This window comes from Mixophyes fleayi, chromosome 7 (assembly GCF_038048845.1).
Source record: "Mixophyes fleayi isolate aMixFle1 chromosome 7, aMixFle1.hap1, whole genome shotgun sequence".
NCBI lineage: Eukaryota > Metazoa > Chordata > Amphibia > Anura > Limnodynastidae > Mixophyes > Mixophyes fleayi.
In genome coordinates, this window is record NC_134408.1 from 19,074,541 (window position 1) to 19,101,489 (window position 26,949).

Below are 26,949 nucleotides of genomic sequence, written 5' to 3' on the forward strand. Positions count from 1 at the left end.
TGTAAGTCCACCTCATGCACTCATTTGTCATTTCATCAGTTAGACAGCTGTCCACTTTGGAGAGAGCAGTACAATATGTCTCTGCAGGACAAGGTGCTCCGTCTAGTTTACTCTGAGGAGGTCTCCTGACAGCTGAAGTGTTAAGTTTAATGCTGCCGGCCTTGCCTCTCACTCCGGAAACAAGCAGGCCTCCTGCATATTCAGACAGAGAGCTTTTGTAAATGTTTTGTGATGCAAACAGGACTTTGTAAATGGAACATCGTGACAGCACTGTAGGAGTGACAAGCATTGAAGATCACGCAGATAACCTAGAAAGTAGGATAGGGATGTACTACCTCTCAAAGGGAATATCAGACATTAGTCTGTCTGTAATGGAGCCGTTTCCATCCAGATCAGCATGCAGCTATTTATGTAAGCGCAAATATATGCAATTATAGTTAAGTGTTTATGTTCCAACGCTATGAATCCAGTTACTCGTGATTCAATTCCACTCCACTGCTAGGAAGAGTAATGAGTAATTCACAACAGCGATTATTACTTCCAGTCAATATTATATAAGCCAGATCAGACCCAGCCAAATCAAGAAGCAGAATTCAACTAACTGACCTAATCCGTCACATGGCGTTGTATAAAATGAGCTGTATGTTGTGTAAGGAGCACGCGTGTAAAATTCAGCATGGATGGGTTTCTAGTGTCTGGAGCAGGTAACTAGTTATAAAGTTTTGTACAGCAATTAAAGAGGAAAGCAGGGCAGAACTAGGGAGGGTCACATGACCCCCTCTGATGTGTTCTGTGCTCTTATTGGCTGCCTGGCATGTGAGCCCACCCCTGTCTATGCGAGATGGGATGGGACCTGTGACTCCACCTCTGCGGAGCCCCTATCTGCAACTACAAGTCTCCACAGCACTGCAAAAATGGAAGCATACTTATTACTGAGTGCACAGCACGTTTGGTGTGATTGTTAGCTTGTGAACTGCCATTAAGCTTTTTGTTTTACTTAAACATTAATCACCTAATTGTCTATAAAGTGTGATTAATGGGTGTGTACAAGGGCTTTATAGCATTAGTTCTGTTTTGACAAATGATGTGAAAATGGGTTCATATTAATGGATCTGAAATAAAAATGCAAGTTGTATTTTATCTAGGTAGAGATGAACATTGGCAACGCTAGCCTTCAAATTTTGCTATTCTTGGTATTCCCGCTTAAGAAAAAGTTTTGTGCCAATCGGTCAGTTTTTGCAGGAAGCACCGGAACCTAGGAATCAAGGTGGTCTCTATGGGGCTGCGAAACTCTGCATGTTCTAGTGGGAGGAGCAATCTCAGCGAAACGCTGAGTCTCATTGTTTACAGAGGCGTTGCATGATCAGCAGGGGGCCGCTGGACTCCCTTCTATCCAGGAGATGGTGATAATACTTTCAGTGGGGTGAATGAATTTATGTGAGCACAAATACACATGGAATAAAAATTCAAAGAAACAATAGTGACCCATGTATTGAAAACCATTCCCAATCTCATTATTAACTTAGGACATAAATGGCACAAGCAGTATTTTTGGAGAGAAAAAATGAAAATTCTAACTTAATGATGAAAATCCGTTCCTATATTTATAGTGAGCAGAGCTTTGTACTTATTTTAATGGCTTTTTAATTCAGGAAATGACACGTCAAAAAGGTTGGTTTGCTGTGTATATAATACGAGAGAACTACCTTGTTGCCTTAAGGTGTACTTGTTACATAAAAACCTATAAACAACTGCAACCACGTATATCCCCTTGGGGTAAAAACAAGGGCACATTGTACCAAATTCAATTATGTCAGAAATAAAAATTCAAAACGAAAAAAAAATTACATCAACAAATGAATAACAGTCAAGTATAAAATACAAATGTAATATCTGATATATTGTATCATTATTTTATTAAGGTGGCTTTATTTGTAAGTAGGAAAGAATAGTTTAGGGGAGCGACTAATACGTCTAGAATCGGCGGTGGAATGTTAAACAACTATATGTATTTTTTTTATGTCTGACATAATTAAATGGGAGTGGGAAGCTCCTTGATGGCGGCCCTCTGTGACTTTCTGATTGGTTGGAAGCCCTTCCCAAGACCCTTGTCCAGACCTCCCTAAAGCACAACTTTAGAAGTAGTTTGAGGCTTTTTACTTTGATGAAACAGTCTTGCAGCTCTCTCATTACCTCTTCATTCTGCGGATAAGCGGCTCATTTTAAATGTTACTACTTAACCATATATCAGAAGAAAAATGAGTAATAAATTAAATTACCTTTTCCTAACAAGGCTTAGGGCTAGATTTACTTATCTGCGGGTTTGAAAAAGTGGGGATGTTGCCTATAGCAACCAATCAGATTCTAGCTTTCATTTATTTAGTACCTTCTACAAAATGATAGCTAGAATCTGATTGGTTGCTATAGGCAACATCCCCACTTTTTCAAACCCGCAGCTTAGTAAATCTAGCCCTTAGAGTACACAACTACACAATATCTGGGGCGTAATACTAGAAGATAAATGTATCTGCAGATACAGAACGTAGTCTCAGATCTTTTATGGGAACTCTATTTTCAGAGAGTTCAGCTTTCCAAAGAGATTTGTTTATTTTTTTGTCAACCTTGGATAAAACAACGGATGCGGGCATTGGATTTAATTGTACCTACACAACATACCTGTTGTCATTTCTCAGAGTAACAAAAATAAGACAGAGAATAGAGTTTTGTGAAGACGGAGCTCCCCTTTAAGCTGTATCTTACATTTGTGTTGTTGTACTACAATGAGAACTGGACTGATGTGCCTTACCATGCTCTCCCACTAGGTGGTGGATCTTTCCGTAGGAGTCCGCATTCAAACTGACCGGGCTGTTTACCAAACTGGCCGGAGTGCTCTCGCTCCTCTTTCCTTTTGGCAAGGTGGCGGGGCTGGTTTTGCTGGTGGGGGAAGGCAGGATGGTGGGATAGTTCATGTTGGTATGGTTGAGCACGGCATCCATTTTGGTGTTGGAGGAGGCATTGGAAGACTTGCAGGATTTCAACTGGGGCCCCTCAAAGTGGCAGTCTGCATGGTAGATGCTATGGACGGACTCGCTATTGGGTGGCGAGTTCTGATGACCGGGGGACGGAGGAAGAAGCCTCAGTTGGCTCTTCGGTTGCATGATCTTCATCTCTACATCACAGATCTCCGGAGTTGACCTGGGCCCGCGGGGGCTCCCGTTACTGATGTGATAGTGGTGATGGTGGTGATGATGGTGGTGATGAATCAAATGGTGGATAGAGGTGATCCGCCGTTTGCACTTACGGCCACGGCCCTGCCCGTTCATGGCGGCGCTGTTGGGGTTGACCTTTTTCCTCCTCTTGTTTTGCCAATTATTATATAGACGCAGCGTCCTCCGCTTGACCTTCCTGAAAATGTGGCAGATGTACTTGAGTAACTCCTCGTAGCAACTGCCCGGCTCGGAGAAGCTGGCGATTGTGCTGTCGTTGGAGAGGTAACGAGCCCGCTGCTCCTGCATGAGCTGATTCTCCCGCTGTTTCGTTTCAGAGAACTGTGTTGCTATCACAACCAGGCACAAGTTTATCATGAAGAAAGAACCCACCTGAGGGAATAAATAATTGAGAAAAAACAAATGGCTTGAAAGGAGATCTGAAGGCGCGGAGCACATTATTGATATCACAGTATACTTCTCTTAGACATAAACATATGGAAACATGTCAGACCACTGTCGTGCATTACATCTACTTTATGGTTTATACACCGTCGACAAAGACACATTTGTCAAAGACGACCTTTCAGAAACCTCGCCTTCTGTTGGTCTAGAAAAGAAATACATAAACCACTAACAGAGTCTATAATCTAAACTGCATCAAAGGGGTGAAATCATTTTCCTTTTTTTTAATGAAGTGTAGAGGCAGCCATCTTGTGGTCTAAAGCCGTTACTGGCCTATTTACCACATGAGGCAAATTATAACATACGCCCTCCCCTGAATCTCCCCAGTGTGGTGCTGGCATATTTACTTTACTCATCAGAGAAGCAAGAGAGAAGGGGATTGACAATTGGGTAATTTATTATTTTGGGGAGGAATTGCCTCCCCAATAGTGAATTGAGGCGCTGAATATTGGTTCAGTCCATAAAATGGCTGCCGAAGCGGTGTATAGATGACAGGTGCACTTTAATACTATATTTATAGTAGTACAGTGTATATATGTTGCCAAACCACTTTGTGGGCTGGTGGGGTCAGTCCACAAAATGACTGATCACACTGGAGGCAGCCATTTTGTGGGCTGGCCCATTATTTAGCCTACAAATTCACTAGGGTCTAGTGACATCAAAGTGTCATGTCTCCGTGATGTTGCTAGTGAACTGACAGGCTCGTGTCCAGAACACAAAATGGCTGCCTCCGCTGTAATTAGGGGATGGACAGTTTAACATATTCCTTCTAATAATATACCACATATCTTTCTACACTGTAGACATTCATCATACAAAGGACACATGATGACCTCCTTTGTCAGTGGTTATATCACTTTTGGACTCATTATAACCAAGGGCACCAAGATAGGGCAAGTGGGTAACAATTAAAGGGTTTCCAGTGGGGACCCCCTGTACGCATCCTCCCACCCACATCCCATCTGAGAAGGATTATAGGGGAAAATGGCTATGCGGACCAATATCTTCCTATTCCTCGGTCACACCCCTCCTAGACTGCGTGTACAACCAATGGGGAGAGGGGCCCCAAATATGGGCAACAGCAGGGCCTGAGATTCTGCATGAAGTAGATTATTTCGAGTGGCACTGATGCTGTTACTATTTATAGCACAGGGGGGGCAACCCATGGCACTGTTTTGGGACTACAGTTCCCAATATTCCCTGTCAGCCTATCGTTGGCAAGGCATGCTGGGAGTTCTTGCTTCATAACACTTGGACAGGCAAATGTTGCCGAAGTCTGATTCATAAAGATTACTGTAAAGCTCAATAGAAATAAAGAAATGCAAGACAAATAAAGGTAAATTAATACTGCCAGGGCTGAAATTGTCTACCCCAAAGCAGGGGAGGAAGTTACAGCTTAGATGTTAATTGCAGAAATTCAAAGTTCCAGGCAAAAATGGGATAAACTCACAACATCTGGAAGACAAATGTGACAAAAAGTGGATACTTACTATTATAAGTAGTATAAAATATATAAAATTGTAAAAAGAATGTGCATCCATGACATAGTACATGATGTCCACCCACCCTTCCAGGGTTATAACCTAGGAGAGAAGGGGGAAAAAAGATAATTACGATAATGATACAATACAATCAGCAGAGGAGGCTGAAGGCAGCTGTTTTGTTGGCTGATATAATATTCCTGAGAAAGATTACAGGCTATAAATTCACTAGGAAGCACTGATAGAAAGGTGAGAAGCTAATTAGTCAACTAATTGACAACATTAAAAAAAAAATCAAAAGATTCTGGGCTGCTGGGCAGGTGCATGTAAGTGCGCCATGGACACTTCAGTCTTAGCGTAGATTTGTGGACTCATGATAACTATTGAAATACATTTTAATGCAATTGTTTTACAATTTAAATACTCTTTTTCCATAAATATATGGGTTTGATTCAATCCTAAGCGTTGTGCCATGGCGTGCCTTTGGAATGGTCGTGAAGGTACTTTGTGACAATGCAACATTGACACTTTCTCCTCGCACCTCATAGAGGAACCCAGGAAAGTCTGCAATGTTGGCGTACCACAGCACCGGGAATGTGCGCAGCAGGACATCGCGGTGATGTCCAGCGGCACATCGCTTGGAATTGAATCAGCCCCATAAAGCCGACAAAAAAAAAAAAAGTTAACAAAGTGATTTTCAGGGACTTGGTAGACAGCGAGAAGATGACCCTAGTCATCACTTCCTGCACCGTACCAGGTAGATGTGAGTTTCTCTGCCGGGACATGTACCTGTGTCATATAGGAAAGCTCTGGAGCTCCGTTCAAAACAGCCAAAGTTCTAGGAAGATGTGGTACTGGTGGAACATCTGTGCAGACAATACTAAACCACACTGACGTGCCAGGCTTAGCCTCACAATGACAGAGATGGCCTAACGATCCTCAAGAACAAACACCGCCTCTGACGGTAGCCATGCGCGAAGTCCCTCATTCTGTCACCAGAGATAACTACAACAAACCTGCTGCCTCTGCAGCCATTCAAATTGTGGACAGAAGTGGCTGCAGCAATGCTGTAAAGAAGTTTGGGGGTTCCCCATGGGCAGAGCCCCAGGCATTTGTCTGTTTTGCTGCAGTCCCATCATGCTTCGGGGCTCACAGCCTAGAGCAGGCCTGGCCAACCTTTGTGAAACTACAAGTCCCAGCATGCTTTGCCAGCTTGCAGCTGGCTATCTACTGGCAAAGCATGCTGGGGTTTGTAGTTTCACAACACCTGGAGAGCCACAGGTTGGCCAGTCCTGGCCTAGAGATTGAACATATTGCAGATGGAGGTCGTCGATGAAATACATTGACAACCTTTATCTGCAGAAGTTTATATTCAAAGTCAACGCCTGAAGCATCGAGGGACTGCAGGAGTCGGCGGGACAAGTTTATTCCAATTCTGATTTCTCCTTTAACCATTCGTTTTCTTTTGGTGATGTCTGCCCTCCACTTATACAGTCAAATACAAGGACTAGGGCTCCGGCTGCACTAGACTGTACCTTAGTGAGACCTGTAGGACATCTCTGCGTACAGTTCATGAGAAACAGATTTATTGACACGTCCTGGCTGCCCCGAGCCTGTGACAGTGGACGATGCTCTGAGAATAAGCCATGAAAACACTCTTCTTTTTCGGTCTCTGTGGCCTTTCCCAGACCTCTCGTATAAATAGAGCTACTCTGAACTAGCGGCTGCCAGAGAGAACTTCTAGGGCATGCATTCGTAATCTTATTATTAATCTAATCCACCTATAAAGCCTGCCCTTAGTTTTATGTTCAGTAAAATAGCTCATTGTAATTAAAGGAAGGAAAATATGCTTCTCTTTTTTTTGCAGCTGAAACAGCCGCAACAAGAGGGGTTCTCAGTAACTAAACAACAGAATTGACGTTGCAGGGTCTGGATTAGTGATAGTGTTACAGAACTAAACTCATTATGAGAAATCAATAAGTTTGCACTGGACAGTGTGTTCTCAATCAGTGACAGAACTAGCGCTGTTACAGCGGGTGCATAGGCCACGGGGCCCGAGGGTTAGGAAGGGCCCATATCTGCCATACACCTGTCAACAAAGGTAGCTCTGCCACTACCTACACCCACAGTCATCTAAGAGCTTGCGTGGAGCTTCACCGTTTATGCGCAGAGCAAGGGGCCGCAGCGGGACAGACCGCATCGCTTGCTCCCCTCCCCCCGATTTTGACATGGGACCCAGCGTTGTATTTTTCCACCCCCTGTGCTCAATGCAGCCCTTTTGGTTGGAGATTAGAATAAGATGTTATCTGTTTACAACCCAGATCATAGAGAGACAGGTTAAGATTTCTGAGATTGTGAAAATACATCTAAGAACTGCATTCTTAATGTATCCCATACTTGCCAACTCTCCCTGAATGTCGGGGAGACTCCCTGAAATAGGGGTGATCTCCCGCACTCCCTGAAGAGTCTGGCATTCTCCCTGATGCTGAGCCAGTACAAGACGTGGTTGGCTTCACCATCTGTGGCATGATGACACAGTTCAGAAATTGTGTCCTATGTCCATGTATTAATGCCTATGGAGGTGGCCATTTTCATGGAGATCAAAGACCAACAGCTAAGTCAACATGACTTCAGTAATGGAGACAGAAATGTAAAAGACACTTCAGTCTCTAGAGATTCATTAGCTGCTTTTCTTTAACGCATAGTTGCCTACTCTCCTGGAATGTCCAGGAGACTCCAGCATTTCCGGGGCACCTCCCGGGAGAGCAGGGAAACCTTCCAGTTCTCGCCCCCGCAATTGATGGGTGGCGGGGGGCCTTAATGATGCAAATTTCATGCCATCTTAGCCCCAAAAATGATGCTCTTGGTCAAGACCTGCCCCCGCACGCCTACCTTCGCGGGATTGCCCTGAAGCCACCGAGGAAAAGTTGGCAAGCGTGATGTATCCTTATGGCTCAATGCCAAGCAAAGTCCCTTACCTGGTACAAATCCACCTGAAAATCATTAAATGTAAAGCTTATGTGCTCTATGAAATAGGGACACTTTCATTTACCATTTGCTCATTGGGCATCTTGCGCCAATAAAATAAACAGTTATCCACGCCATTTTTAACAATGGCATTAGACTGTTTGCTGCCGACTATACTTTCTTAGAGGAAAATAATTTGGTGGCGGTTATTACATATTTCGCCAGCATATCGTATACACAAAAAAATGCAAAAATGCTGGAATTGAGTGGCGCAATTCTTAAAAAAAATGATAACTCTTTCAGAGATCAATTCGGCTGGTGGAGGTGCCTCCATAGTGCACAATTTATGTATATATATACCAAGTACATCTAGAATAAATCGTAGCAGGGGAACGGATTACAGAAAGTACACCTGTATTTCCTCAGCTGCAGCCATAATGAGATTAAGGAATAATAGAGAGAAGATTAAATCATTAGAACGTGGAACTGAGAGAAATATGATGTGGGTTCTCAATGTGCCAACAACAATTTGTCTGCAATTTCTGTTTCCATTACCGAGCTCAGTGGAGTGGGGCAAATCTATCTCACGAAAGACAAGCCAAAGAAGATTTTTTTTTTCCCCCTCAGTAATCAGAGCTGTAGATGCGATCTCACCGCTGCATTCCTGAGCTTTAGTTAATCCGGCGGATTCCCCATCAATGTTAAGGATTTAGGAGCATTAGATTTGCAGGTAGATGTCTTGTTTTGGAGTAAATAAGTTTAATAAAACGTATATTGTTGTACACGTCAGGGTAAAAGGTTGCTGATCTTTGCAAACTAATGTCCAAGCTGGCTTTATTTTGGGTCATTAAAAGTCTACACCCAGAAAGTTTTTCTCCTTATAAAAATGAAACAACACTCATAGGTGTTAATGGCCATGTTTTTATCAGAATCCTATTCAAGTGGACGGAGAAGTATTTTAGGAAAAGTTCAGAAGGTCCCATTTTAAATGCATCCCAGAGAAAATGCCTGTTTGACGTATACCCGAACAAGTCTGTCAGTAAATTCGTTTTAAAACAGAGTTTGACGTCTCTGGGTAAATAAACCGCTATGATGTGCTTGTGTTAAAGGGCGGAATCTGACCTTTCAGTATCGGAAATCTTTGTTTACAATGTGATATTCTTGTCTAGATATAAGCTCATCTCCTGCAGTTTGGTATCACAGGATGAATGTTCAGCCAATAGTTTTTCTGCGAAGTGATTCAGATATTATTTTTTTTTATTAATGGTTAAAAAAAAATGAGAAAAATTTAACGAACATCACTTTCCGTTTAAAGTTTAAATAGAAGATATATTTATTCCAACATTATGGTGTTGATAGAAACCTTTTTCCAAGGACATACAAAATACAAATGAAACAAACACCACACAACTTGTTACACATTGTGTGGTGTTTTGTTTTATAAGAGACTAATAAACACCTAGGGGATACTTTACTAAACTAAAAAAGAAAAATGGAGGCGTTGCCCATAGCAACCAATCAGATTGTAGCTATAATGTTCTAGAATGCACTAGATAAATGATAGCTAGAATCTGATTGGTTGTTATGGGCAACACCATAACTCTTCCTTTTTAGGTTTAGAAAAATCTAACGTATTGTGTTGGTACTGAGGCATTATGGTACATTGGAGTATAACATGGTTGTTGTTTTATTTGTATTTTGTATGTCCTTAAAAATCGGAAACAAAATAAATAGATCTTCTTTTCATACTTGAAATGGAAAATGCTGTTCATCAAATTTGTCTCGTTTTGTTCCCATCTTGAGGAATTCACTTACCTATTCGCGGAAATTGATAGGTTCAACCCACAAAATGGCCGCCTCCACTATGTGAAGCAGAAGGGTCCACTTTAAGCCTATTAAACAAGTCCTCTCTGTGCTGGAGCAGTCACACAGCAGAATACTTTGTTACACACCTCATGCATGACAAGTCTTATCTGATTAGCAGCGCTGTCACCAGCGTTAAATGAAAGATCTCCCTTTTTCATTTTGTCTCGCTCAGTGTCTGTCACATCATTGCCCATCTGGATGATTGGTGAGTTATTTGAGGGAAGAAGGGGGGGGGGGCAGCTTAGTCCTTCGGTGAGCCAAAGAATTCCTAAATTTACATGTGGGCCTCTAAACTTGCACTGTAAAAGCAAATGATCCACGGACTGTTCAGCATTAAAAAGAATATTTAATATTCCTCAATTAAGCCCTTCCCATTGTTACCTCAGGAAAAATTGTTTTGTGGATTAGAAAGCACGCAAGACTGAGAGGAATTAGCCCAAAAGTAAATGGGCACAAAGTTGGGGGCGCAGCTTGTATACAGAGCAGAGACGACGCCGAGCTTTAAATCAGGATACCTAAGATTTGAAAATGTAAAAAGAAAGGGAGGGAGGATAATGGCTCCTGTACTGCCCCATCGGTGACCCTCCTTTTGTATCAATGCGTTTATTTTTTTACAAAATGTAATGCAATCACCTCTTTTCTATGTGCAGATTTTCACATGCAGGATTATCAAACGGAACATGTGGACATTATAAAGTTCACTGTTCTTCCAGGAAAAGCAGCGGTACAATCTACCGCTGGCTGAGTCATGCTGGAGGATAATGTGCATAATTATGAGCATAATCCTGACAATGTTAATTCTACCTTGTGACGTTTTGAGGCTTAGAAAATGGCCCACATTAAGCTGCCATTTTTCGGTTTCAATTATTAATTAGACTAAAAGGGATAATCTGTGGATAATATTATGTCTAGAAACAGAGAAACGAATGACAAAGTCTTCCCTTATCCCACACGGCATTTCTGGAATCTAGAAAGTGGCATCTATTATATGAGCACGAAGACGCTGAGTGATCTCATAGATAGAAATGTAAAAGCTTTCACACATACAATACGATTGCAGAAGCACTTAACATAATAGAGCTGGAGAAAGACCCCACGGGGTCCTAGATACTGGTTTAGGGCCCTTACCCCCAGAGTCGTAACCTAAAATTCTAGTGCCTGGGACGAGAAAGTCAAATGCCGCCCCCCTAGGCCTCAATTTTAACCAAATGAACCTAAAATATTCCTAAACTGTGCCCCCTTTCAGCGTTGCGCCCTGGGCGGTCGTCCCTATCGCACTGCCCTAGTTACGGCCCTGCTTACCCCATTCTCTCTGTAACAAAAAATACTGGGTTCCTCTGCATCTCTACACCTATTCAGTGACAGACCTAGCCTTTACTTTAGGGGGGGGGGGGGTGATTATGCGTTCTTCACTCTGATTGGATGGTCCCAGTTGGTTCAGCCCTCTTTCCCCCTATGATCGGACCTCTCCACCGCAATTTAATGGGATGAAGATTGCTGCTAGAGGGTGCGATTGCCCACCTCTGGATCCACCAGTGCACCTCTTAGGCTGGGTACACACTATACAAAATTTCTTCAGACGCGATGCTCTTAACGCTTCTACCAATGATAAAAAATAAATAAAAAAAAGTGCCGATCAGCATTCCTGTGTACACACTGTACACGTTTTACACGATTTACCTTCAGATCTGAGCTTTTCATCTGTCATAACCATTGGCTGAAAAGATGGTGACGCTGCACACTGCATAGAGATCTATGGACACTGTCGGTCCCGAGTGCATACACACTGCAGGATTGGAGCGACATCGTTCTAACGTTGAACAAGATTTTTAGTTCGGTTTAAAAATAAAATAAAATGATACGACATGCTGTGGAATGATAAACGTTCATCGTTGCACACAAACACTAATGCGATATCGGACCAAACTGTCATTTATTGTGCATTTATGGTCCGATAATCATATGAAAACCCTTTAATATGTACCCAGCCTTAGCGAGCTATTATCACCATCTTGTCCGATTAGATAATAATCTCCCGCCCAGTTTTCACTGATAGTTCTCTCCTCTAGTTCCCAAACAGAAGGGGTAAATTACCCCATTACAGACTATATGAAGATCCTTCCCTGTAACCATTCGACTGCTCATCACTGGAAAGAAGAAAACCCTATTGATTTCAGCCATTTTTACAGGACAAACTTATAAACAACAGCAGCATCTCAGCAAACCAGGGAGATCACCAAAATTATTTCACAGCTATGGCGGCTATTATAATCAGAGCAATAATAAGTATTAAGATTCTATTCTGATATACGAGTCTTTCTGCTCCCTCTAGCTGTGGATGTAATTACTGTATGTGTGCTCGGACAGGCAAAGCTCACGATTACAGGAAGTAGGACAGTGTATTCCATCTATTCTAGTGTAGCGACACAACACAGCATAACATGGCTGGGGATTCATTAACCAGAATAAATGCATCTTGGTCCCTGTGAATTGGCACAACTATAAATTTCGACTCAGTAAGCAGCAGCTATAAGAGGAGACGTGTTTCTACATAACACCCAGCAGTCAATTTCCTGGCGGTTTTCATCTGCGCTGTCAATCTCTCGCTTGGCAAGCTGCATTATCTACGTTTAACATTCAAAGCGCTAACATTTCTCTTTATTCACAGCTACATTTATAGAGAAGAAAGCAGTAACACACAACGCAGGAACACACTGCAATTCTATGCAGACTAGCAAAAAGCAATATTGTACACTACACTGCAGCCTGAAATGTAACAATCTATTAGAACCTGTTTACTCTTCTCTCTGGTGTTATTAAAGGATACATTATATGTAAGAGACAACACCCAGTATTGATAAATGTTGCATTTTAGTTGCAACAGTTTACTTTGTCTAAACTAATCCCTTTTTTTTTTCTTACTCAACGTGCTACCAAAACTCTCATCATCTCCTATCTTGACTATTGAAGCCTCCTGCTATCTGGCATTCCTGACACCCATATAGCCACACTTCAATCCATCCTAAATGCTGCTGCAAGACTGATCTCCCTCTCTCACCGCTCCACATCTTCTGCACCACTCTGCAAATCCCTACACTGGCTCCCTATGAATTCTAATCTAATTCAAATTACTCACCCTTACCTACAAAGCCCTCAACACCACCCCTGCATACATCTCAAATCTCATATCAAAATACTCTCCCTCCCGCCCTCTTAGATCTACCTCTGACCTGCACCTTGTCTCGTCTCTGGTAACCACCTCTCACTCCCACCTACAAGACTTCTCCTGTGCTGCTCCCCACTTATGGAATTCCCTACCATGCTCAAAAAGACTTTCCCACAGCCTTCAAATCTTTAGAAGCTCTTTGAAAACACATCTCCTTTTTTAGAGGTGACTTTATCCTAGATAACACTACTCACACTAATGTACCCTCACAGCTGTCCCAATCTCCACTCTAAGCCACACTAGTTCCTCTTGTTTCAGCTGTGCCCTCTCCCACTTAGAATGTAAGCTCTCTAATGAGCAGGGTCCTTCATACCCATTGTTTTCATGTCTGTATTTATTATGTCTACCTTGTATGTCCCTGTTTTATGTATGTCCTGTTTTCCCTACTGTACGGTGGCGCCTTACAAATCTACGATAATAATAATAATAATAATAATAATAATAATAATAATAATAATCCCTATAATAATATAGTGGTACAATGTTGTTTTCAGCCTGTAAACCTTTGACAAAAAGGAGAACATGGGCCTCTTTGTAAACAAAAGGGCTCATTGATTAACATTTAATGTAGGTACAAAATTATTAGTAAACCATAGCAATCAGAAGCTCGTTTTCATTGCGTGACTTGTAGTAGATAAAAGCTAATTGCTGATTGGTTGTTGTGGCTCGGTGCAATTTTTGCAACTAAATAATGTTAGGAAAGGAGCACTAGTGTGGTCACGGGAAACCTGATTCACTCTAAGGGGTCGCATGGGTGGCCCTCTAACCTTCCAAAGGGCCACATATTACTCTTAAACTCTGTAATAAGTGAAAACAATACACTGAATGAAAGAAGGAGACACCTATCAGTGATAACATACCAGTAGGTATTAAAAACAAGTGTTACCAGTTGTAACAAACAAATTGACAATAAAGCCGGAAGCAGCCGGGGGCCGAAGGTTAAGGCTCGGGGGGCCGCCTGTTGTGCAAGTGTTACAATTAATAATATCGGTCAATTTGGCATATGACTATGTAAGTTTGGAGCCAATCACAATTCCTAGGGCAGTATCCAAATGCAAAGTCACTGACAAAAAAATAAACTGCAGTGGAGCAAGGTGGCACAGTGGTCAGCATTGCTGTCTTGTAACCAGAGTCCTATCTGTGCAGAGTTTGTGCGTTCTCCTCGTGTTTGTGTGGGCTTCCTCTGAGTGCTCCAGTTTCCTCCCACACTCCAAAGACTTAATTGTCTACTTGACATAATTATCCCCAGCGTATGGCTCGGAATATAGATTGTAAGCTCCACTGAGGCAGAGACAAGAGTGAACTATTAAACGTTCTCTGCAAAGTGCTTGGTATTATGCAGATGCTCAATCAATAATGAATTAATAACACAATCTACTGAAACGCCCTCAAGTATAGTCCTTGTCACTGCCGGTCTCTGCCAAGCTGGAGGCATGCTGAGATTTTTAGTTCAACAGCGGCTGGAAAGCCATGTGCTGCATCAATAGGATTTCTCTAGAGAACGTGTCATCTGTAACCGAGTTACAGATTTGGACAGACAATCACAATGAGGTTATATAATACAGTTAAGAGTAATAAAATAAAAGACCCTGCAATTGAGAGAGGACAATGAATGTAAAATGTGTTAGGGATGAGTGAAATGTGATTAGGAAGTGTCTGCAGGGAACATAAGAAGGAATGAGACGTGGTCATAGTACTAAGTAACGGCATAGAATACAGAGAGAACATTGTTATTACAGGCTTAGACTGATCATCCAAGATGATAAACGTTCCACTGGTGGGCCGTAATGTACAGTGGTCCCGGCTACCATGTCATCTCCAAAAATACTAATATTTTAATATTAGTGGGTAAATAATCATCATCATCACCATTTATTTATAAAGCGCCACTAATTCCGCAGCGCTGTACAGAGAACTCATTCACATCAGTCCCTTACAGTCTAAATTCCCTAACACACACACACACACACACACACACACACACACACACACACACACACAGACTAGGGTCAATTTGTTAGCAGTCAATTAACCTACTAGTATCAGCAATTTGACCAGATTCTAGCTATCATGTTCTAGAATGTTGTACTAGATAAATGACAGCTATAATCTGATTGGTTGCTATGGGCAACACCCCTACTTTTCCTTTTTACAAGGTTTGATAAACCTGCTCCTCAGTGTGACAATTAGTAATTTAGCCCAAACATGAGGTATAAAACAAATATAACATATGCAGCAATAACCTACAAAGAATATTATTCTCAGGCAATAGTTGTGATATTATTAGGTATAATTAAGAAGATGTAGGACTTTATCAGTCCAGCTTTCATTATAATATCCGATATGGTCTTTGTATGTTCTTCAATATCTACTCTGTGACCTTTAAAACCATTATTAGTATTGATATATATATATAAGGCTGCATGAATATAAAACAGTCTACTTTTAAAGATCCGATGTACCAAAGATATTATTTGTCTTACATCTGCAGTACCACCTAGGAAACATTCCTCCTACGGTGGCTCCTCGCACTAACCGCTGCCCCGGGCATCTGACGTTTTTAATACAGAAAAGGCAAATTAATTTTGCCAATCATGTTTAAATAGCTGTGGAGCGGGGAGGTGCAGTCTTCTCGTGAGAGGTATTAGTGAGTGTTAGAAAAAGTGTTTTCATAAAACCTTAGGTTTTGTGGTCCTTTATCACCATACTTGTCGACTCTCCAGGAATGTTCGGGAGACTCCCAAATTCCGGGGAGGTCTCCCGGAAGAGCAGGCAATTCTCCCGCAAACCTGCCTGTCAAGATTTTAAATGCTGTGAATCGCGTCATTTTGGCAACTATTTTGTCGTGGGAACGGGGCCAAAATTATGTGATTTGCTGCACACCGCCCCCTTCCGCCCTTTCACCTCACCACACACCACCACCCGGATCTCCCGGAGGGAAGCAATAGAAAGTTGGCAACTATGTTTAACATATATAAGAACACTTTGAAAATATTTATAAGATTTTCTTTTGAACGCAGCAAATTTGCAGAAGTCCACATGGCCTATAGAAATCCTATGGCCCACCAGTGGTTTGTTTAACTACAAGTCCTGATATGTCCTAAGATAGGCTGGGCAGGCGTAAACACGGAGTTCCAGGACAGTTGGCGAGCTCTGGGGATGCCTATCTCACGTCTACAGAAATGATCTCATCAGCAACTGGTTTTGTCTTTGGATGGAAGGTGGGATCTAGACATGATCTCTATGAATTTAATAGAAAATGCAAATATGCTCACCTGAAAAATGGCTATCCAGGCATAGCCAATGTTATCAAAATTAATGGCCCCTTTATGTGGATTCAAATCTCCAGGTTTGCATACATTGTAGTACTGATTTAGGTCACAGTTGTTCCTGCTGCTGAATTCTGGGAAATTGAAATTGGAGCAGTCAATTTTGGGGGGGATGTCTTGGCACTTCAGCATGCCGTTGTCTCGGTGAGATGAGCAGATGTAGGGATTGTCTTCAGTCTCATCCACCTGATAATACAGCCTCAGAGAGGTGAGGTTGTAATTGCTGTGGAAAGAGAGAAGATAAAATACAGGGGTTAGCGTGTCAAACTCCGAGTGGCGTAGAGGATGGGAGTCCAGCTGTGGTTCAACGTCAAATCCCAGCATGCCTTGCCAGTGTGAAGGCATGAGGTCCAAAGACTGGCAATGCATACTGGGACTTGACGTTCCACCAAACAGCTAGAGAACCACAGGCTGCCCAGACCAGATCCGACGCATTAATGACATTGACACTAGGCAGAAAAAATTATTGAGACATTTCTTTCCCCTCCCAAAATGTTGTTCATAAAAATTCCCCAACAAATATGCAGTCAATTAAGAAGATGTGTTATTTCCATCCGTGAAAAACAAAGCCACATGTGCTTCTCAGCTGGAGGTAAGGACAGGGCCCGCCACTATGTTACAGACACTGAATAATGGATTATTTTGATGACAAAATATGTTTTGCAGCTAGATTTTACCACAGGATAAAACAATAGCATTGCCATGGCAGAGGGGTGTTTTGCTCAAAGTTGATGCATAGTAATGGCATGAAAGCATTCTGCAATATTTCACAGAGAACACTCGCACTGTTAGTCCTACATTAGTAACATTACTATTATTTACTTATATCACACAGTGCTGTGCTGAGATTATTTGTTACTCACATCAGTCCCTAAACCCAATGGAGCTTACACTCTAAATTCCCTAACACACACACACACACGGACTAGGGTCAATTTTGTCAGCAGCCAATTAACCTACTAGTATGTTTTTGGAGTGTGGGAGAAAACTGGAGTACCCGGAGGAAACCCACGCAAACACAGGAAAAACATACTAACTCCACGCAGATAGTAGCCTGGATGGAACCGAACCCATGATCCCAGTTAGTGAGTGAGCAATGCTAACCAATGTGCAACCAAGCTGCACCGTTCTTGGGAACCAGAAAAGGAATGTTAATGTAGTATTGGGATGGGGTTATGGGTATCTCTGCTTCACAACAATTCAGGTGGATATATCACGTTATCATAACGTGCCAGGAAACGTAGGGGGGTAGAAGTCTCTGATTACTCAACATGGTTTATAGGGCAGGTACGAATAACAAGTGACCCATTATATTGCACCCCATAGTTCCCTACTCTCCTGGAATGTCCGGGAGACACCTGAATTTTTGGGGGTCCTCCCGGACTCCCGGGAAAGCAGGGCAACCTCCCGTTTCCAAACCACCTAAGTAGTAAAGTGGTTGGGGGGGGGCTTAAGGCATGAATCGCACGTCATAGTGGGCCCTCCCCCTGCTGCAATTGGTCAAAAAAGGTGATTGATGTTTAGGTGACTGGGCCAAATGACGTAATCCACCGGACCCGCCCCCAACACACCCACATCCTCCTGATCTCCTGGAGCAGGCCTTGCCAGAGCTGGCAAGTAAGATTTACCCTGATATCCCCCTGCAGCTCTGATAAAAAGTATTATCTGCTCAGCGCCACTGCAGACAGCTTAAGCCCTCTACGACAGGGTCCTCATTTGTGTCAAAGAGCTGAGACTGCAGTCATATGAGCTGCTGTGACATCACTGACCCTGTACCTGAATCAACTAATTCACACAGCGCATTTCTATAAAAGCAAGACCCCCAAACTGTCACTCACTCTGTGCCTGCTGTGTTAGAGAAACTCCTCCCTTCTAACATGTTAGTGTATACTGATAAAGACAGTAAAGTACCATGCACATCAAAAAAGTAAAGGTGAGGGGAAAAACTGCATGTTATGTAAAGATACGCAGGCCTAACATCTATGCAGGTGAGATTTTTTTTTACAGAGGAACAAAAGCTGGGAAAAGTATTGTAAAATGTTGCAGGAGCGTGACCTGTATTGTCTTGCTTTTCCTTGAATATCAGAACAGCTAGTTTTACTCAGAAAATCATTACGTGATCGCTGCCATATTTCTGTTAATGTCTATTCCACATTTCTTGTCCCTGACTTGTGTTAATACAAAAAGAACACACTGCTAGCAGAATTATATATGACAGTCCATATACGACGGTAGAACCTGTTTCTATATCACACTTATTAAAGAACAGATCATTAGAACACGGCATTTCAATGACCGCAGAATATTCTGTGCTCACACCGTAGGCAGCGCAGTCTGGTACCGCCCACTTTCAGCGATTATTAAATCTCCCCCTTACATTTATAAATTGATATAGAGATTTTCTTTTACTGTTAGTTTTACCGAAAACGCATTTTTACATCCGTGTAAATAATAATAATACAGAGACATAAATGTACCTATTGCACTGTGTATGTCTCACAGAGAGGTGAGCGAGATAAGGGAATCACATACATCAATAAAGCTTTCAGACACAGGAATCCACCACGTTACCCTTCCTGTGCCAAATAGGCTTCAGTCTATCCTAATCCATCAGCGATGTTCCCATTAAATGTACAATATAGTCATTTTCTGGCAGGTTGCAGCCAGAGGTGAGGTGAAGTTCCAGAGGTGTTCCCTAATAAGGAAGAAACGCTCTCATTTTTCTTTGGAAAACACGCTGTGAAGGACACTTAGTTAGGTCTTTGGAAGGAAAACTATTTTTTTTAGCTCTTGGTTTTCTGTTTTTTTTCCTGAAATGATGGATCTGTGCCCGGGGAATGCTACATAGTAAAGGACAACAGATACTAACGTGGCCCACCCATGCTGTCCAGTCCAGCTCAACCCTTTCTATGCCTTCTCGTACAGCTTGTGTTCCAGTCTTATGTGGTACAGTCGTGATAAATCTCTCCCAGAATTCCCATCATCCCAGAAAGTCACATGACACAAGAGATGCCAAATGGCCTGCTACACACAGGGCCTGATTAATGGTTCAGGCCATCCTAGGCTAATAAGCTCGTAGGGCCACCTCACCTTCCACCCCAGGCTAATACGCGGTAGGTAAAAAATGAACTCATTCTTAATTTAAAATCTGGCTTCCTTAAACCCCCCTCCCACCAATGTTTATGTTCCTGTGTTTTTCAAAAGTCGGCTCCACTTGGCTTTTTAAAAGGGTCACGGAGATCTTTGTCACCTGTTTTCTTTTACATTAAAATCTCACCATCCTTGTCCCTCCCACCAGCTTATCCTCAAGCGCCCACCCAGGGATCACTCGTTGGGAATACGTCAAGATTAAAACCTTACTACATTTTTCTTTCAAGTTTTGTTTTTACTTTGGAGAACAACTATTTAAATATATTTTAAATGAATCTTAGGTTATACCACTCTCTATCCCAAAAATTTTGTGCCCCCCCCCCCCGCCCCCAAAATAGAACCTTGCGACCTAGACCGCAGTCTGGTCAGCCTATCATATACTCAGGTCTTGCCTACATACATAAGCGCTGTCCTAGTATTTATATAAAGGGGTTGGATATATCTTCTGCTACAGAGACTGGCAAAAATTGCACTTTTGACGGTCAATTTAGACCAAGTGGGCTACGAACGGATGTGTTTGTGGGACCATAACATCCGGCAATCCCGATCACAAGCAACCCCTTCTTTTATAGGAAGCACCGTGGTCTGGAAAGAAAACAGACTGGGTCCTCCGTTTATGTCCGGGATGGAAATAATTATTCATTGCTGTTAATTTAATTCTTCATCTGCTCTGCAAAGAAGGTATTTCCTCAATTTCAGGGAAAACAAATCTGTAATTAATAACATGGCAGAGACCATCCTTCAGAATAGGACCATTATAATATCTAACAGCAGGCCCTTGTCTTAAAGGACAAGGACAGACGCTACTTGCCATCAATATATGTCAAAGGCTGTGTTTTACTCAGCTGAATTATATGCACGAAATAACTGGAGAGTTTAAACTTAACTCACTACATTCTCATCAGGCTCTTTCGTCTCCTATGCAGCTGGCTGTCATGTCAGGTGGGAGGGGCTTACCTAAATGAGTAGGCAGGGTATGAATGACAGTTTGTCCATCATTTGGGTTCTAATTATTAAAGGACGAAAAACCACAGGATGGCAATAACAGAAAGAAAAAGAATGAAATAAAAAAAAATGCTTTATTATTTCAATAAAGAATTTTTTCATTCATCAATAGCTTTAAAAATTCATTTTTTTTTACAATTTATTAGATTATTGATTTTTCCTTATCAGTGGGATTGAAAGACCAAGTTTGGGCTCTCACAGTTGCACAACATATACATGCACCGGCTAGTTGGGTCACGGGTGGGCATATAAGCCGATACTAGACTGGCAAAGCAGTAAGGTAAGCCCCGGTCGATATTGTATTAATAAATTGCTATGACAATTGATTTTCTATGGCCGCAAACAGTGGAAAAAGAATATCAGCCCTGTTATCTGATAAATAGGCCCATTACCGTGCAGACATGCACTCTGCAGAATGAGGATTAATTCCCAGGACTAGTGCTGTGGTGATGTCACAGCAGCTCAAATGACTGCAGTCCTAACTTGTTTTATTTGTATCAGGTCCCATCAAGACACTGTCCTAACTGGGAGCAACTTTACTTTACTCTATTAACAGCGCTGAGATGGAATCTCAGGTTTACATTAAACAATGTAGTTTACCTTCACGGTTCATATCTGGAAATTTTGGGGCTTAGAGGTCCTTTATTCTTAATCTGCCTTCACCGGGCACTATGTGGCAACAACACTGATCTGATCATCAAACGTCAAGCTCCAGTGAACGGGAAAAACAAATTACACGAACAAGTGCTGCTAACAAGAGACAACCTTAGCTCTGTGATTGTTGCTCGGCACAGAATGAGCAAGCCGATATGACAAGAACAGCGCGGTACATATAATGCCGCAATCCTGCAATACACTGCACCAGTTTTCCAGTTCTGTATGCTGGATACGTAATTGGTGCAAGATCTTATTCTGTAGCTACAGGATAGTCATCTGCACAATGTTTTGTCTATATGGGGAAAGAAGCTCAGTACCACTTCTTATTTTCTGATCCAATTCCATTGTATGATTATATTTTATAGGCATGAATAAATTCACAATACCGCTACACTGGTCCTGTATGGTGAATGCAATTACCAGTGTCTGATTTCTTCTGGGCGGGCTGAGTAAAGGGGATAAAAAGTAATGAAACAATTCCTACTTAGGAACTCCCCTGCCAAGTGGACAAGTCAATTCATGCGTACGTTCCTAAATTATACCGAAATCAGGCTGGAACTGTTTCTACAATACAAAGCAATACACAAAGTTATTATTCCTGAAATAACCTCCTGCAGCGACTGATAATAGAGCCGTGTGCCTACTTGTCGTGGTGCTAATCACTCCCGCGGGCTCCATTCTCCGCGGACGGACACGACAAGTATGTTTAAAAGGGAAGTGCCCTCAGATCAAGAGCGCAACGACCACTTGATCAACTTACCAGCTGGTCATACTTACCAACTTTTCATTCTTTACCTCTGCACCTCAGAACTTGGCGGGGTGATGAAGTAAGAGGACGGAGAATCGAGTCATTTTGGCTCCGTCCAGCAACGCAATGGTTCGAAAGCGCCATTTTGCCGCGGGTCGGGGGCCAGAATGACGCCATGATGGAGGCTTCCATGCTGGAGAATGGCCTGCTCTTCAGGGAGTCTGGGAGACCTACCCGGAATTCGGGAGTCTCACGGATATTCCGGGAGAGTGGGCGAGTATGTTCTTCTGGAATCTCCGAGAGGGAGGAATATAAATTGAGTAGAACATTGGGCCCATTACAAAATGCTTCTGTGGGGCCCACAAATATCTAGTTACACCCCTGACACAGATTATAGAACTAATGAACCTTAAAGGATTCTACGGACAAATAGAATGTAATGTATTATATACTAGCACATTATAGATTCCACTAAACGTAATAAACGTTCTTTGCCGTCAATGTGTAAGGGCTAAATGTCTTTATTCACTTACATATGTAATATGTTGAGAGCGCCTCTAGTGGTCATATCACAAACATAAAAAGCAAGACAGAACGCCTTCTTGCCCTTACCAAGTGAAACGTAAGCATTCCTCAGTCACAGGGGTACTCTAGTTTTTTTGTTTGTTGGTTTTAACATAAAATAATGTGCTTGAAAATAATTACTTTTTTCTGTATAATGTCTCTTTAAGGGAAAGTACCCAATGATTTAACTAATGTCCATAGCTGACAAATAAAGACATTTGGAATTCTTAGAAAGCATCTGTCAGAAAAATCTGAAGTAGTTTTTTTTCTCCACCATTGGGAAGAATTTTCTCCAAATTAGGGGATATCAGCCATGTTTACATAAAGACTTAGTAGCAGCCTGTGTTTATCACACATGATGTTACAAAAACGACAACTCGCATCGCCGTTATTTCAAAGAGGAAGTATCGCCTTGTGTGAGTTGTTTTTCTGTGCTCTTCCTCTTCAATGTTTATTAAATATGCGCATTTAAAATACAAAAAATTAGCATTAGAATATTGTGTAGTGAACCAATCATGAGGGAGATTATAGGTCACCAAGAGCTGCCCAAATTCTATCGCATATGACGTGCTTTAATGGTCCCGCTTGTCCTTAGAAATTACTTTAAAATGTTGGCAACTTGGCAACTATGAATAACCCCACGAAAAAAAATTAGATTTGCTCTTTAAAAACAGCCCGTAAGAGCTGTCAAACCCAATCCTCTTTCTTGCATTGGCAAGCTCAGCGTGGCGTTCAGCTTTGTTAATGATAGGCAACGAGTTTGTTTTTCAAGGGAGTCTGAAGCAGCTGCAAAACTTTGGTTCCAAAACGCTGTATGGCATGGTCACGTGACCTGTCATGTGACATTCAATCTGGCAGAATACAGCTAGACGTCCTTTGACTTGGTTTATGTCTGAAGGCATAGGGGTGATCAGTGATTTGCCTCTGCCGTTTACACCAGTTGGTCCCATCTCCAGCGATCCTGACTGTGTGGTCTTGTCACACAGGAAACATCTTGTCAGGAGACAACATGTGTGACAAATCTGTAAGCAGTTTGGAGGGTTTGCGAGATGATTTGCACAGAGGGGGGGGTGAGCGGAACAGCCTGCAAACAATTCTCAAAGATTCATTGCTACAATGCAGCAACACCGGGATAATTTAGCCAAGAGTTATCCCACGTTTCACTGGCGGTAATTAGTTATACGTTTTACAGTCTATTGTAGAAGAAACGGCAAGGGTGCCCAGCTCTGGTCTTCAAAAGATCCTACAAGCCTCCAAAATATTTCTACTTGGGGGGATGGGGGGGATCACTTGCAGTATTTCGGCCAATGAAATATAGTATTTTAACCTCTAAAGATTAGAACGTTTACTCTAAAATCATTTTGTAGAAAGCAAATCCCAACTACGTTAACCTCACCTGAAAATTCTCATAGAGCTATGGAGAGGTTCTCAAGAAGTGGTCTGCTCACATAAGTGAGATGGGTGTAATGTTATATGTAAAAAGTCTTAAGGTCTCTTTTACAAAAACTGGATTTGTCAAGATTCAGAAAGAAAATTCACCAATGTTCAATGCAAACTCTCACTGGAGCATCTAGTCGTGTCTCACGCCTCATTGGATATAGTTTCTAATTAGCGGACAGGCTGCAGTCTCATGTCTTTGGGGCACATTTATCAATATTCACATAAAGTGAAAAGTAATTTTCAATCCTTATTGCAATGATAAGGATTGAACTACTTCTCACATTTATGTACAGCCCTGCACAGAAACAGCAGTTCCGAAAAACTGCTGTTTCAGAGATAAAAAAAATCATACTTACCCCCCTCATCGGAAGCGCTGTCTTCGGGTCTTCTCTTCACTCTTCAATTGCGCATGTCCAGTTCCAAAACTGGACACAGATCCCCTCTCTGTCTCTGCAACGATAGTTGCAGAGAGAGAGCGCTGAGTGACAGGGAGGGATCATGTGATCCCTCCACACATGCGCTGTCCAGCTCTGCTCTCCGGAGCAGAGCTGACAGCATTAGATTTCTTCAATTCCGATGATGTACGCCAGCTGCAGCTGGCGTACATTAACATGACAAGTTCCCGAAAAAAATGTTTTTTCGGGACTTGTTAGATTGCGGCCAGGAGCAGTCACCATTCTGTTGAATGGTGACTGCTCCCAAAAACGAAGAGGAGTGCAAAGCAGCAGATATCCATGATATCTGCTGCGATACCCCCTTAATAAATTTGCGGAGGACACTGTGGGACCTTAATGACCCGTTAAAAGCACTATCGTGCTTTATTAAATATGCCCCTTTGTCGCCATTAAATATCATTGTAAAATACTCTAGCGATATCAGACAATCACAGCTGCACATTTCTAGATTTTTATAGAGATCTTCCTGGATGTGTGGACCATATTAGTGGCACTATATATATATATATATATATATATATATATATATATATATATATATAAATAAATTGTGATGATGACCATAATGACAGTGTATGTTGGTGGGTAAGAATTTAGGGCACGGCTTGCCAAGTAGAAAATGTTTTACACCCAAGAAGAAAAATTACATTTTTGGGTGGAATTTTTATAAACGAGCTGGTGGGGTGGAGATGGAGAATTAAAGGAGGACTTCCCAGTTTAACATGTGGGTGCCCAACAATACTGTCCCTGCCAAGGACCTGATTTTTCTGCCTGCTGGGTACACACTGGAGGTTATTCAGGCAAACATTCGATAAACAGTTTATCCCGATATAGATTAGTTTGTATAATTACGTGATGAGCGAGATTTGATATAAAGTATCGGTCGTCGTTTCATTTCATTGCTCGCTCTGTTTAAAAATCTCGTTCCACCGATCCTGCGGTGGGTATGAAATTACGACCAATCGCTTGACCAACTACCGATAGTTCCTCAAACAGGGACTCTGTTCTGGGTGCGTGTATGTAAATTTAATGATTTCAGATGATATTATGCCTGACAAAAATCGCTGCCCGGTCGATTGGTCGTACAAAAATAGTTTATAACGTCTATAGTGTGTACGCATGAAACGACCATCCGATCCGGCCTTCGGTCGTAGGCACAATCGTTGTACATTGTGCCTACGAATTTTCCAACAAACACATTGGTCAGAAAATTCTTCAATGTGCACCTAGCCTTAAGCTGGGTACACACTACACGATTTTCGTCCAATAATCGGCTCAATCAGCCGACATACGACCGCTCGTTCAAAAGTCGGGTCAGTGTGTGTAGTGACATGGTGGTCGAAAGTCTGCCCAAATAGACAATTTTCGCCTCATTTGGTTGGTCGTACCGTTTAATATTTTCGTTCCAATCTCGTTTCTGTTGTGTAGTGTGTATAAACTTCCGACCGATGTGTATGAAATTGCAATCATTGCTCACGACAACATGACTGTAAAAAGTCGCTAAAGGGAAGTCCGCTCTTCACTTTATCTTCTAAAACAAGGCTAGTGTGTATGCAGTCCATGGACCGAGCGATCGGACCATCGATCGCATGTAAAATCGATCGGCATAAAAAGTTGGTGGAAAATTCTGTAGTGCGTACCCAGCTTTACAGGTGGTGTAAGCCAAACTTACTCCTGTACTTATAATGGGATGCATTTTAAATAAACAGTGACGATAAGACTGGATCTAGCAAACAAAGAGCAGTTTGCCAGGGAAACGTTCTGTCTAGACTAAAGAAAATATTATCTTTTTCAGGCTGTGTAACAACACTTTGAAAAACAAGCAAAAAAGAGTAAAAAGGTTAGTAAAAAAAATCCAACAGCAGCCATGGTTGTTTATTATCTCGAATAGTCTGTTGTTGTCTGAAGATGTGAGACTTCCAAGATGTGTGCTACAATGGACTGCAGGTTAAGCCAGTCCTCAAAGGGTTTAACCAATCTCTCTGAATAGAGAGAGGACAGTAGATCTGTGTGTGGTACAGGGAAATTACAGGAGAAGGTTCTGTGACTTACAGGACTGACTGAAAAGAATCCTATGCCGTGTACATTGTGTACTAAGATAGAAAAGTAGGGACAAAAAAATGACTTTTTTTTCTTGTTATATATAAGAGGAAACAAAATAATTTCAAAAGAAATGCTTTCAATAGCGCAATTTACAGCCAAGGAACGAGTGTTCCTGCCGAGAGAGGTGATTCACAGTCCAACAGGCATCAGAGAAGAGGAATGATGATCTGTGATTTAACACACAAAGTGCCAATTGTGCTCAACTCCCATCTTAAGGATCGCTGCTTGAAGCAAATATTGTCATCTCTAAAAATCAGTGCGTGCATAACACATATCATCTAACTGCT

The 26,949-nt window shown here is 42.0% G+C and overlaps 1 protein-coding gene across 1 annotated transcript in view; it reads right to left on the minus strand.

Annotated features, from left to right (window-relative positions):
* The window catches only part of CACNA1H (calcium voltage-gated channel subunit alpha1 H), a 384,050-nt gene that overhangs the window by 105,633 nt on the left and 251,468 nt on the right, over window positions 1-26,949 (minus strand). Inside the window, 3 exon segments of the mRNA XM_075179258.1 lie at window positions 2,807-3,599; window positions 5,162-5,254; window positions 16,487-16,763. Of these exon segments, the coding sequence (XP_075035359.1) occupies window positions 2,807-3,599; window positions 5,162-5,254; window positions 16,487-16,763 (1,163 nt within the window).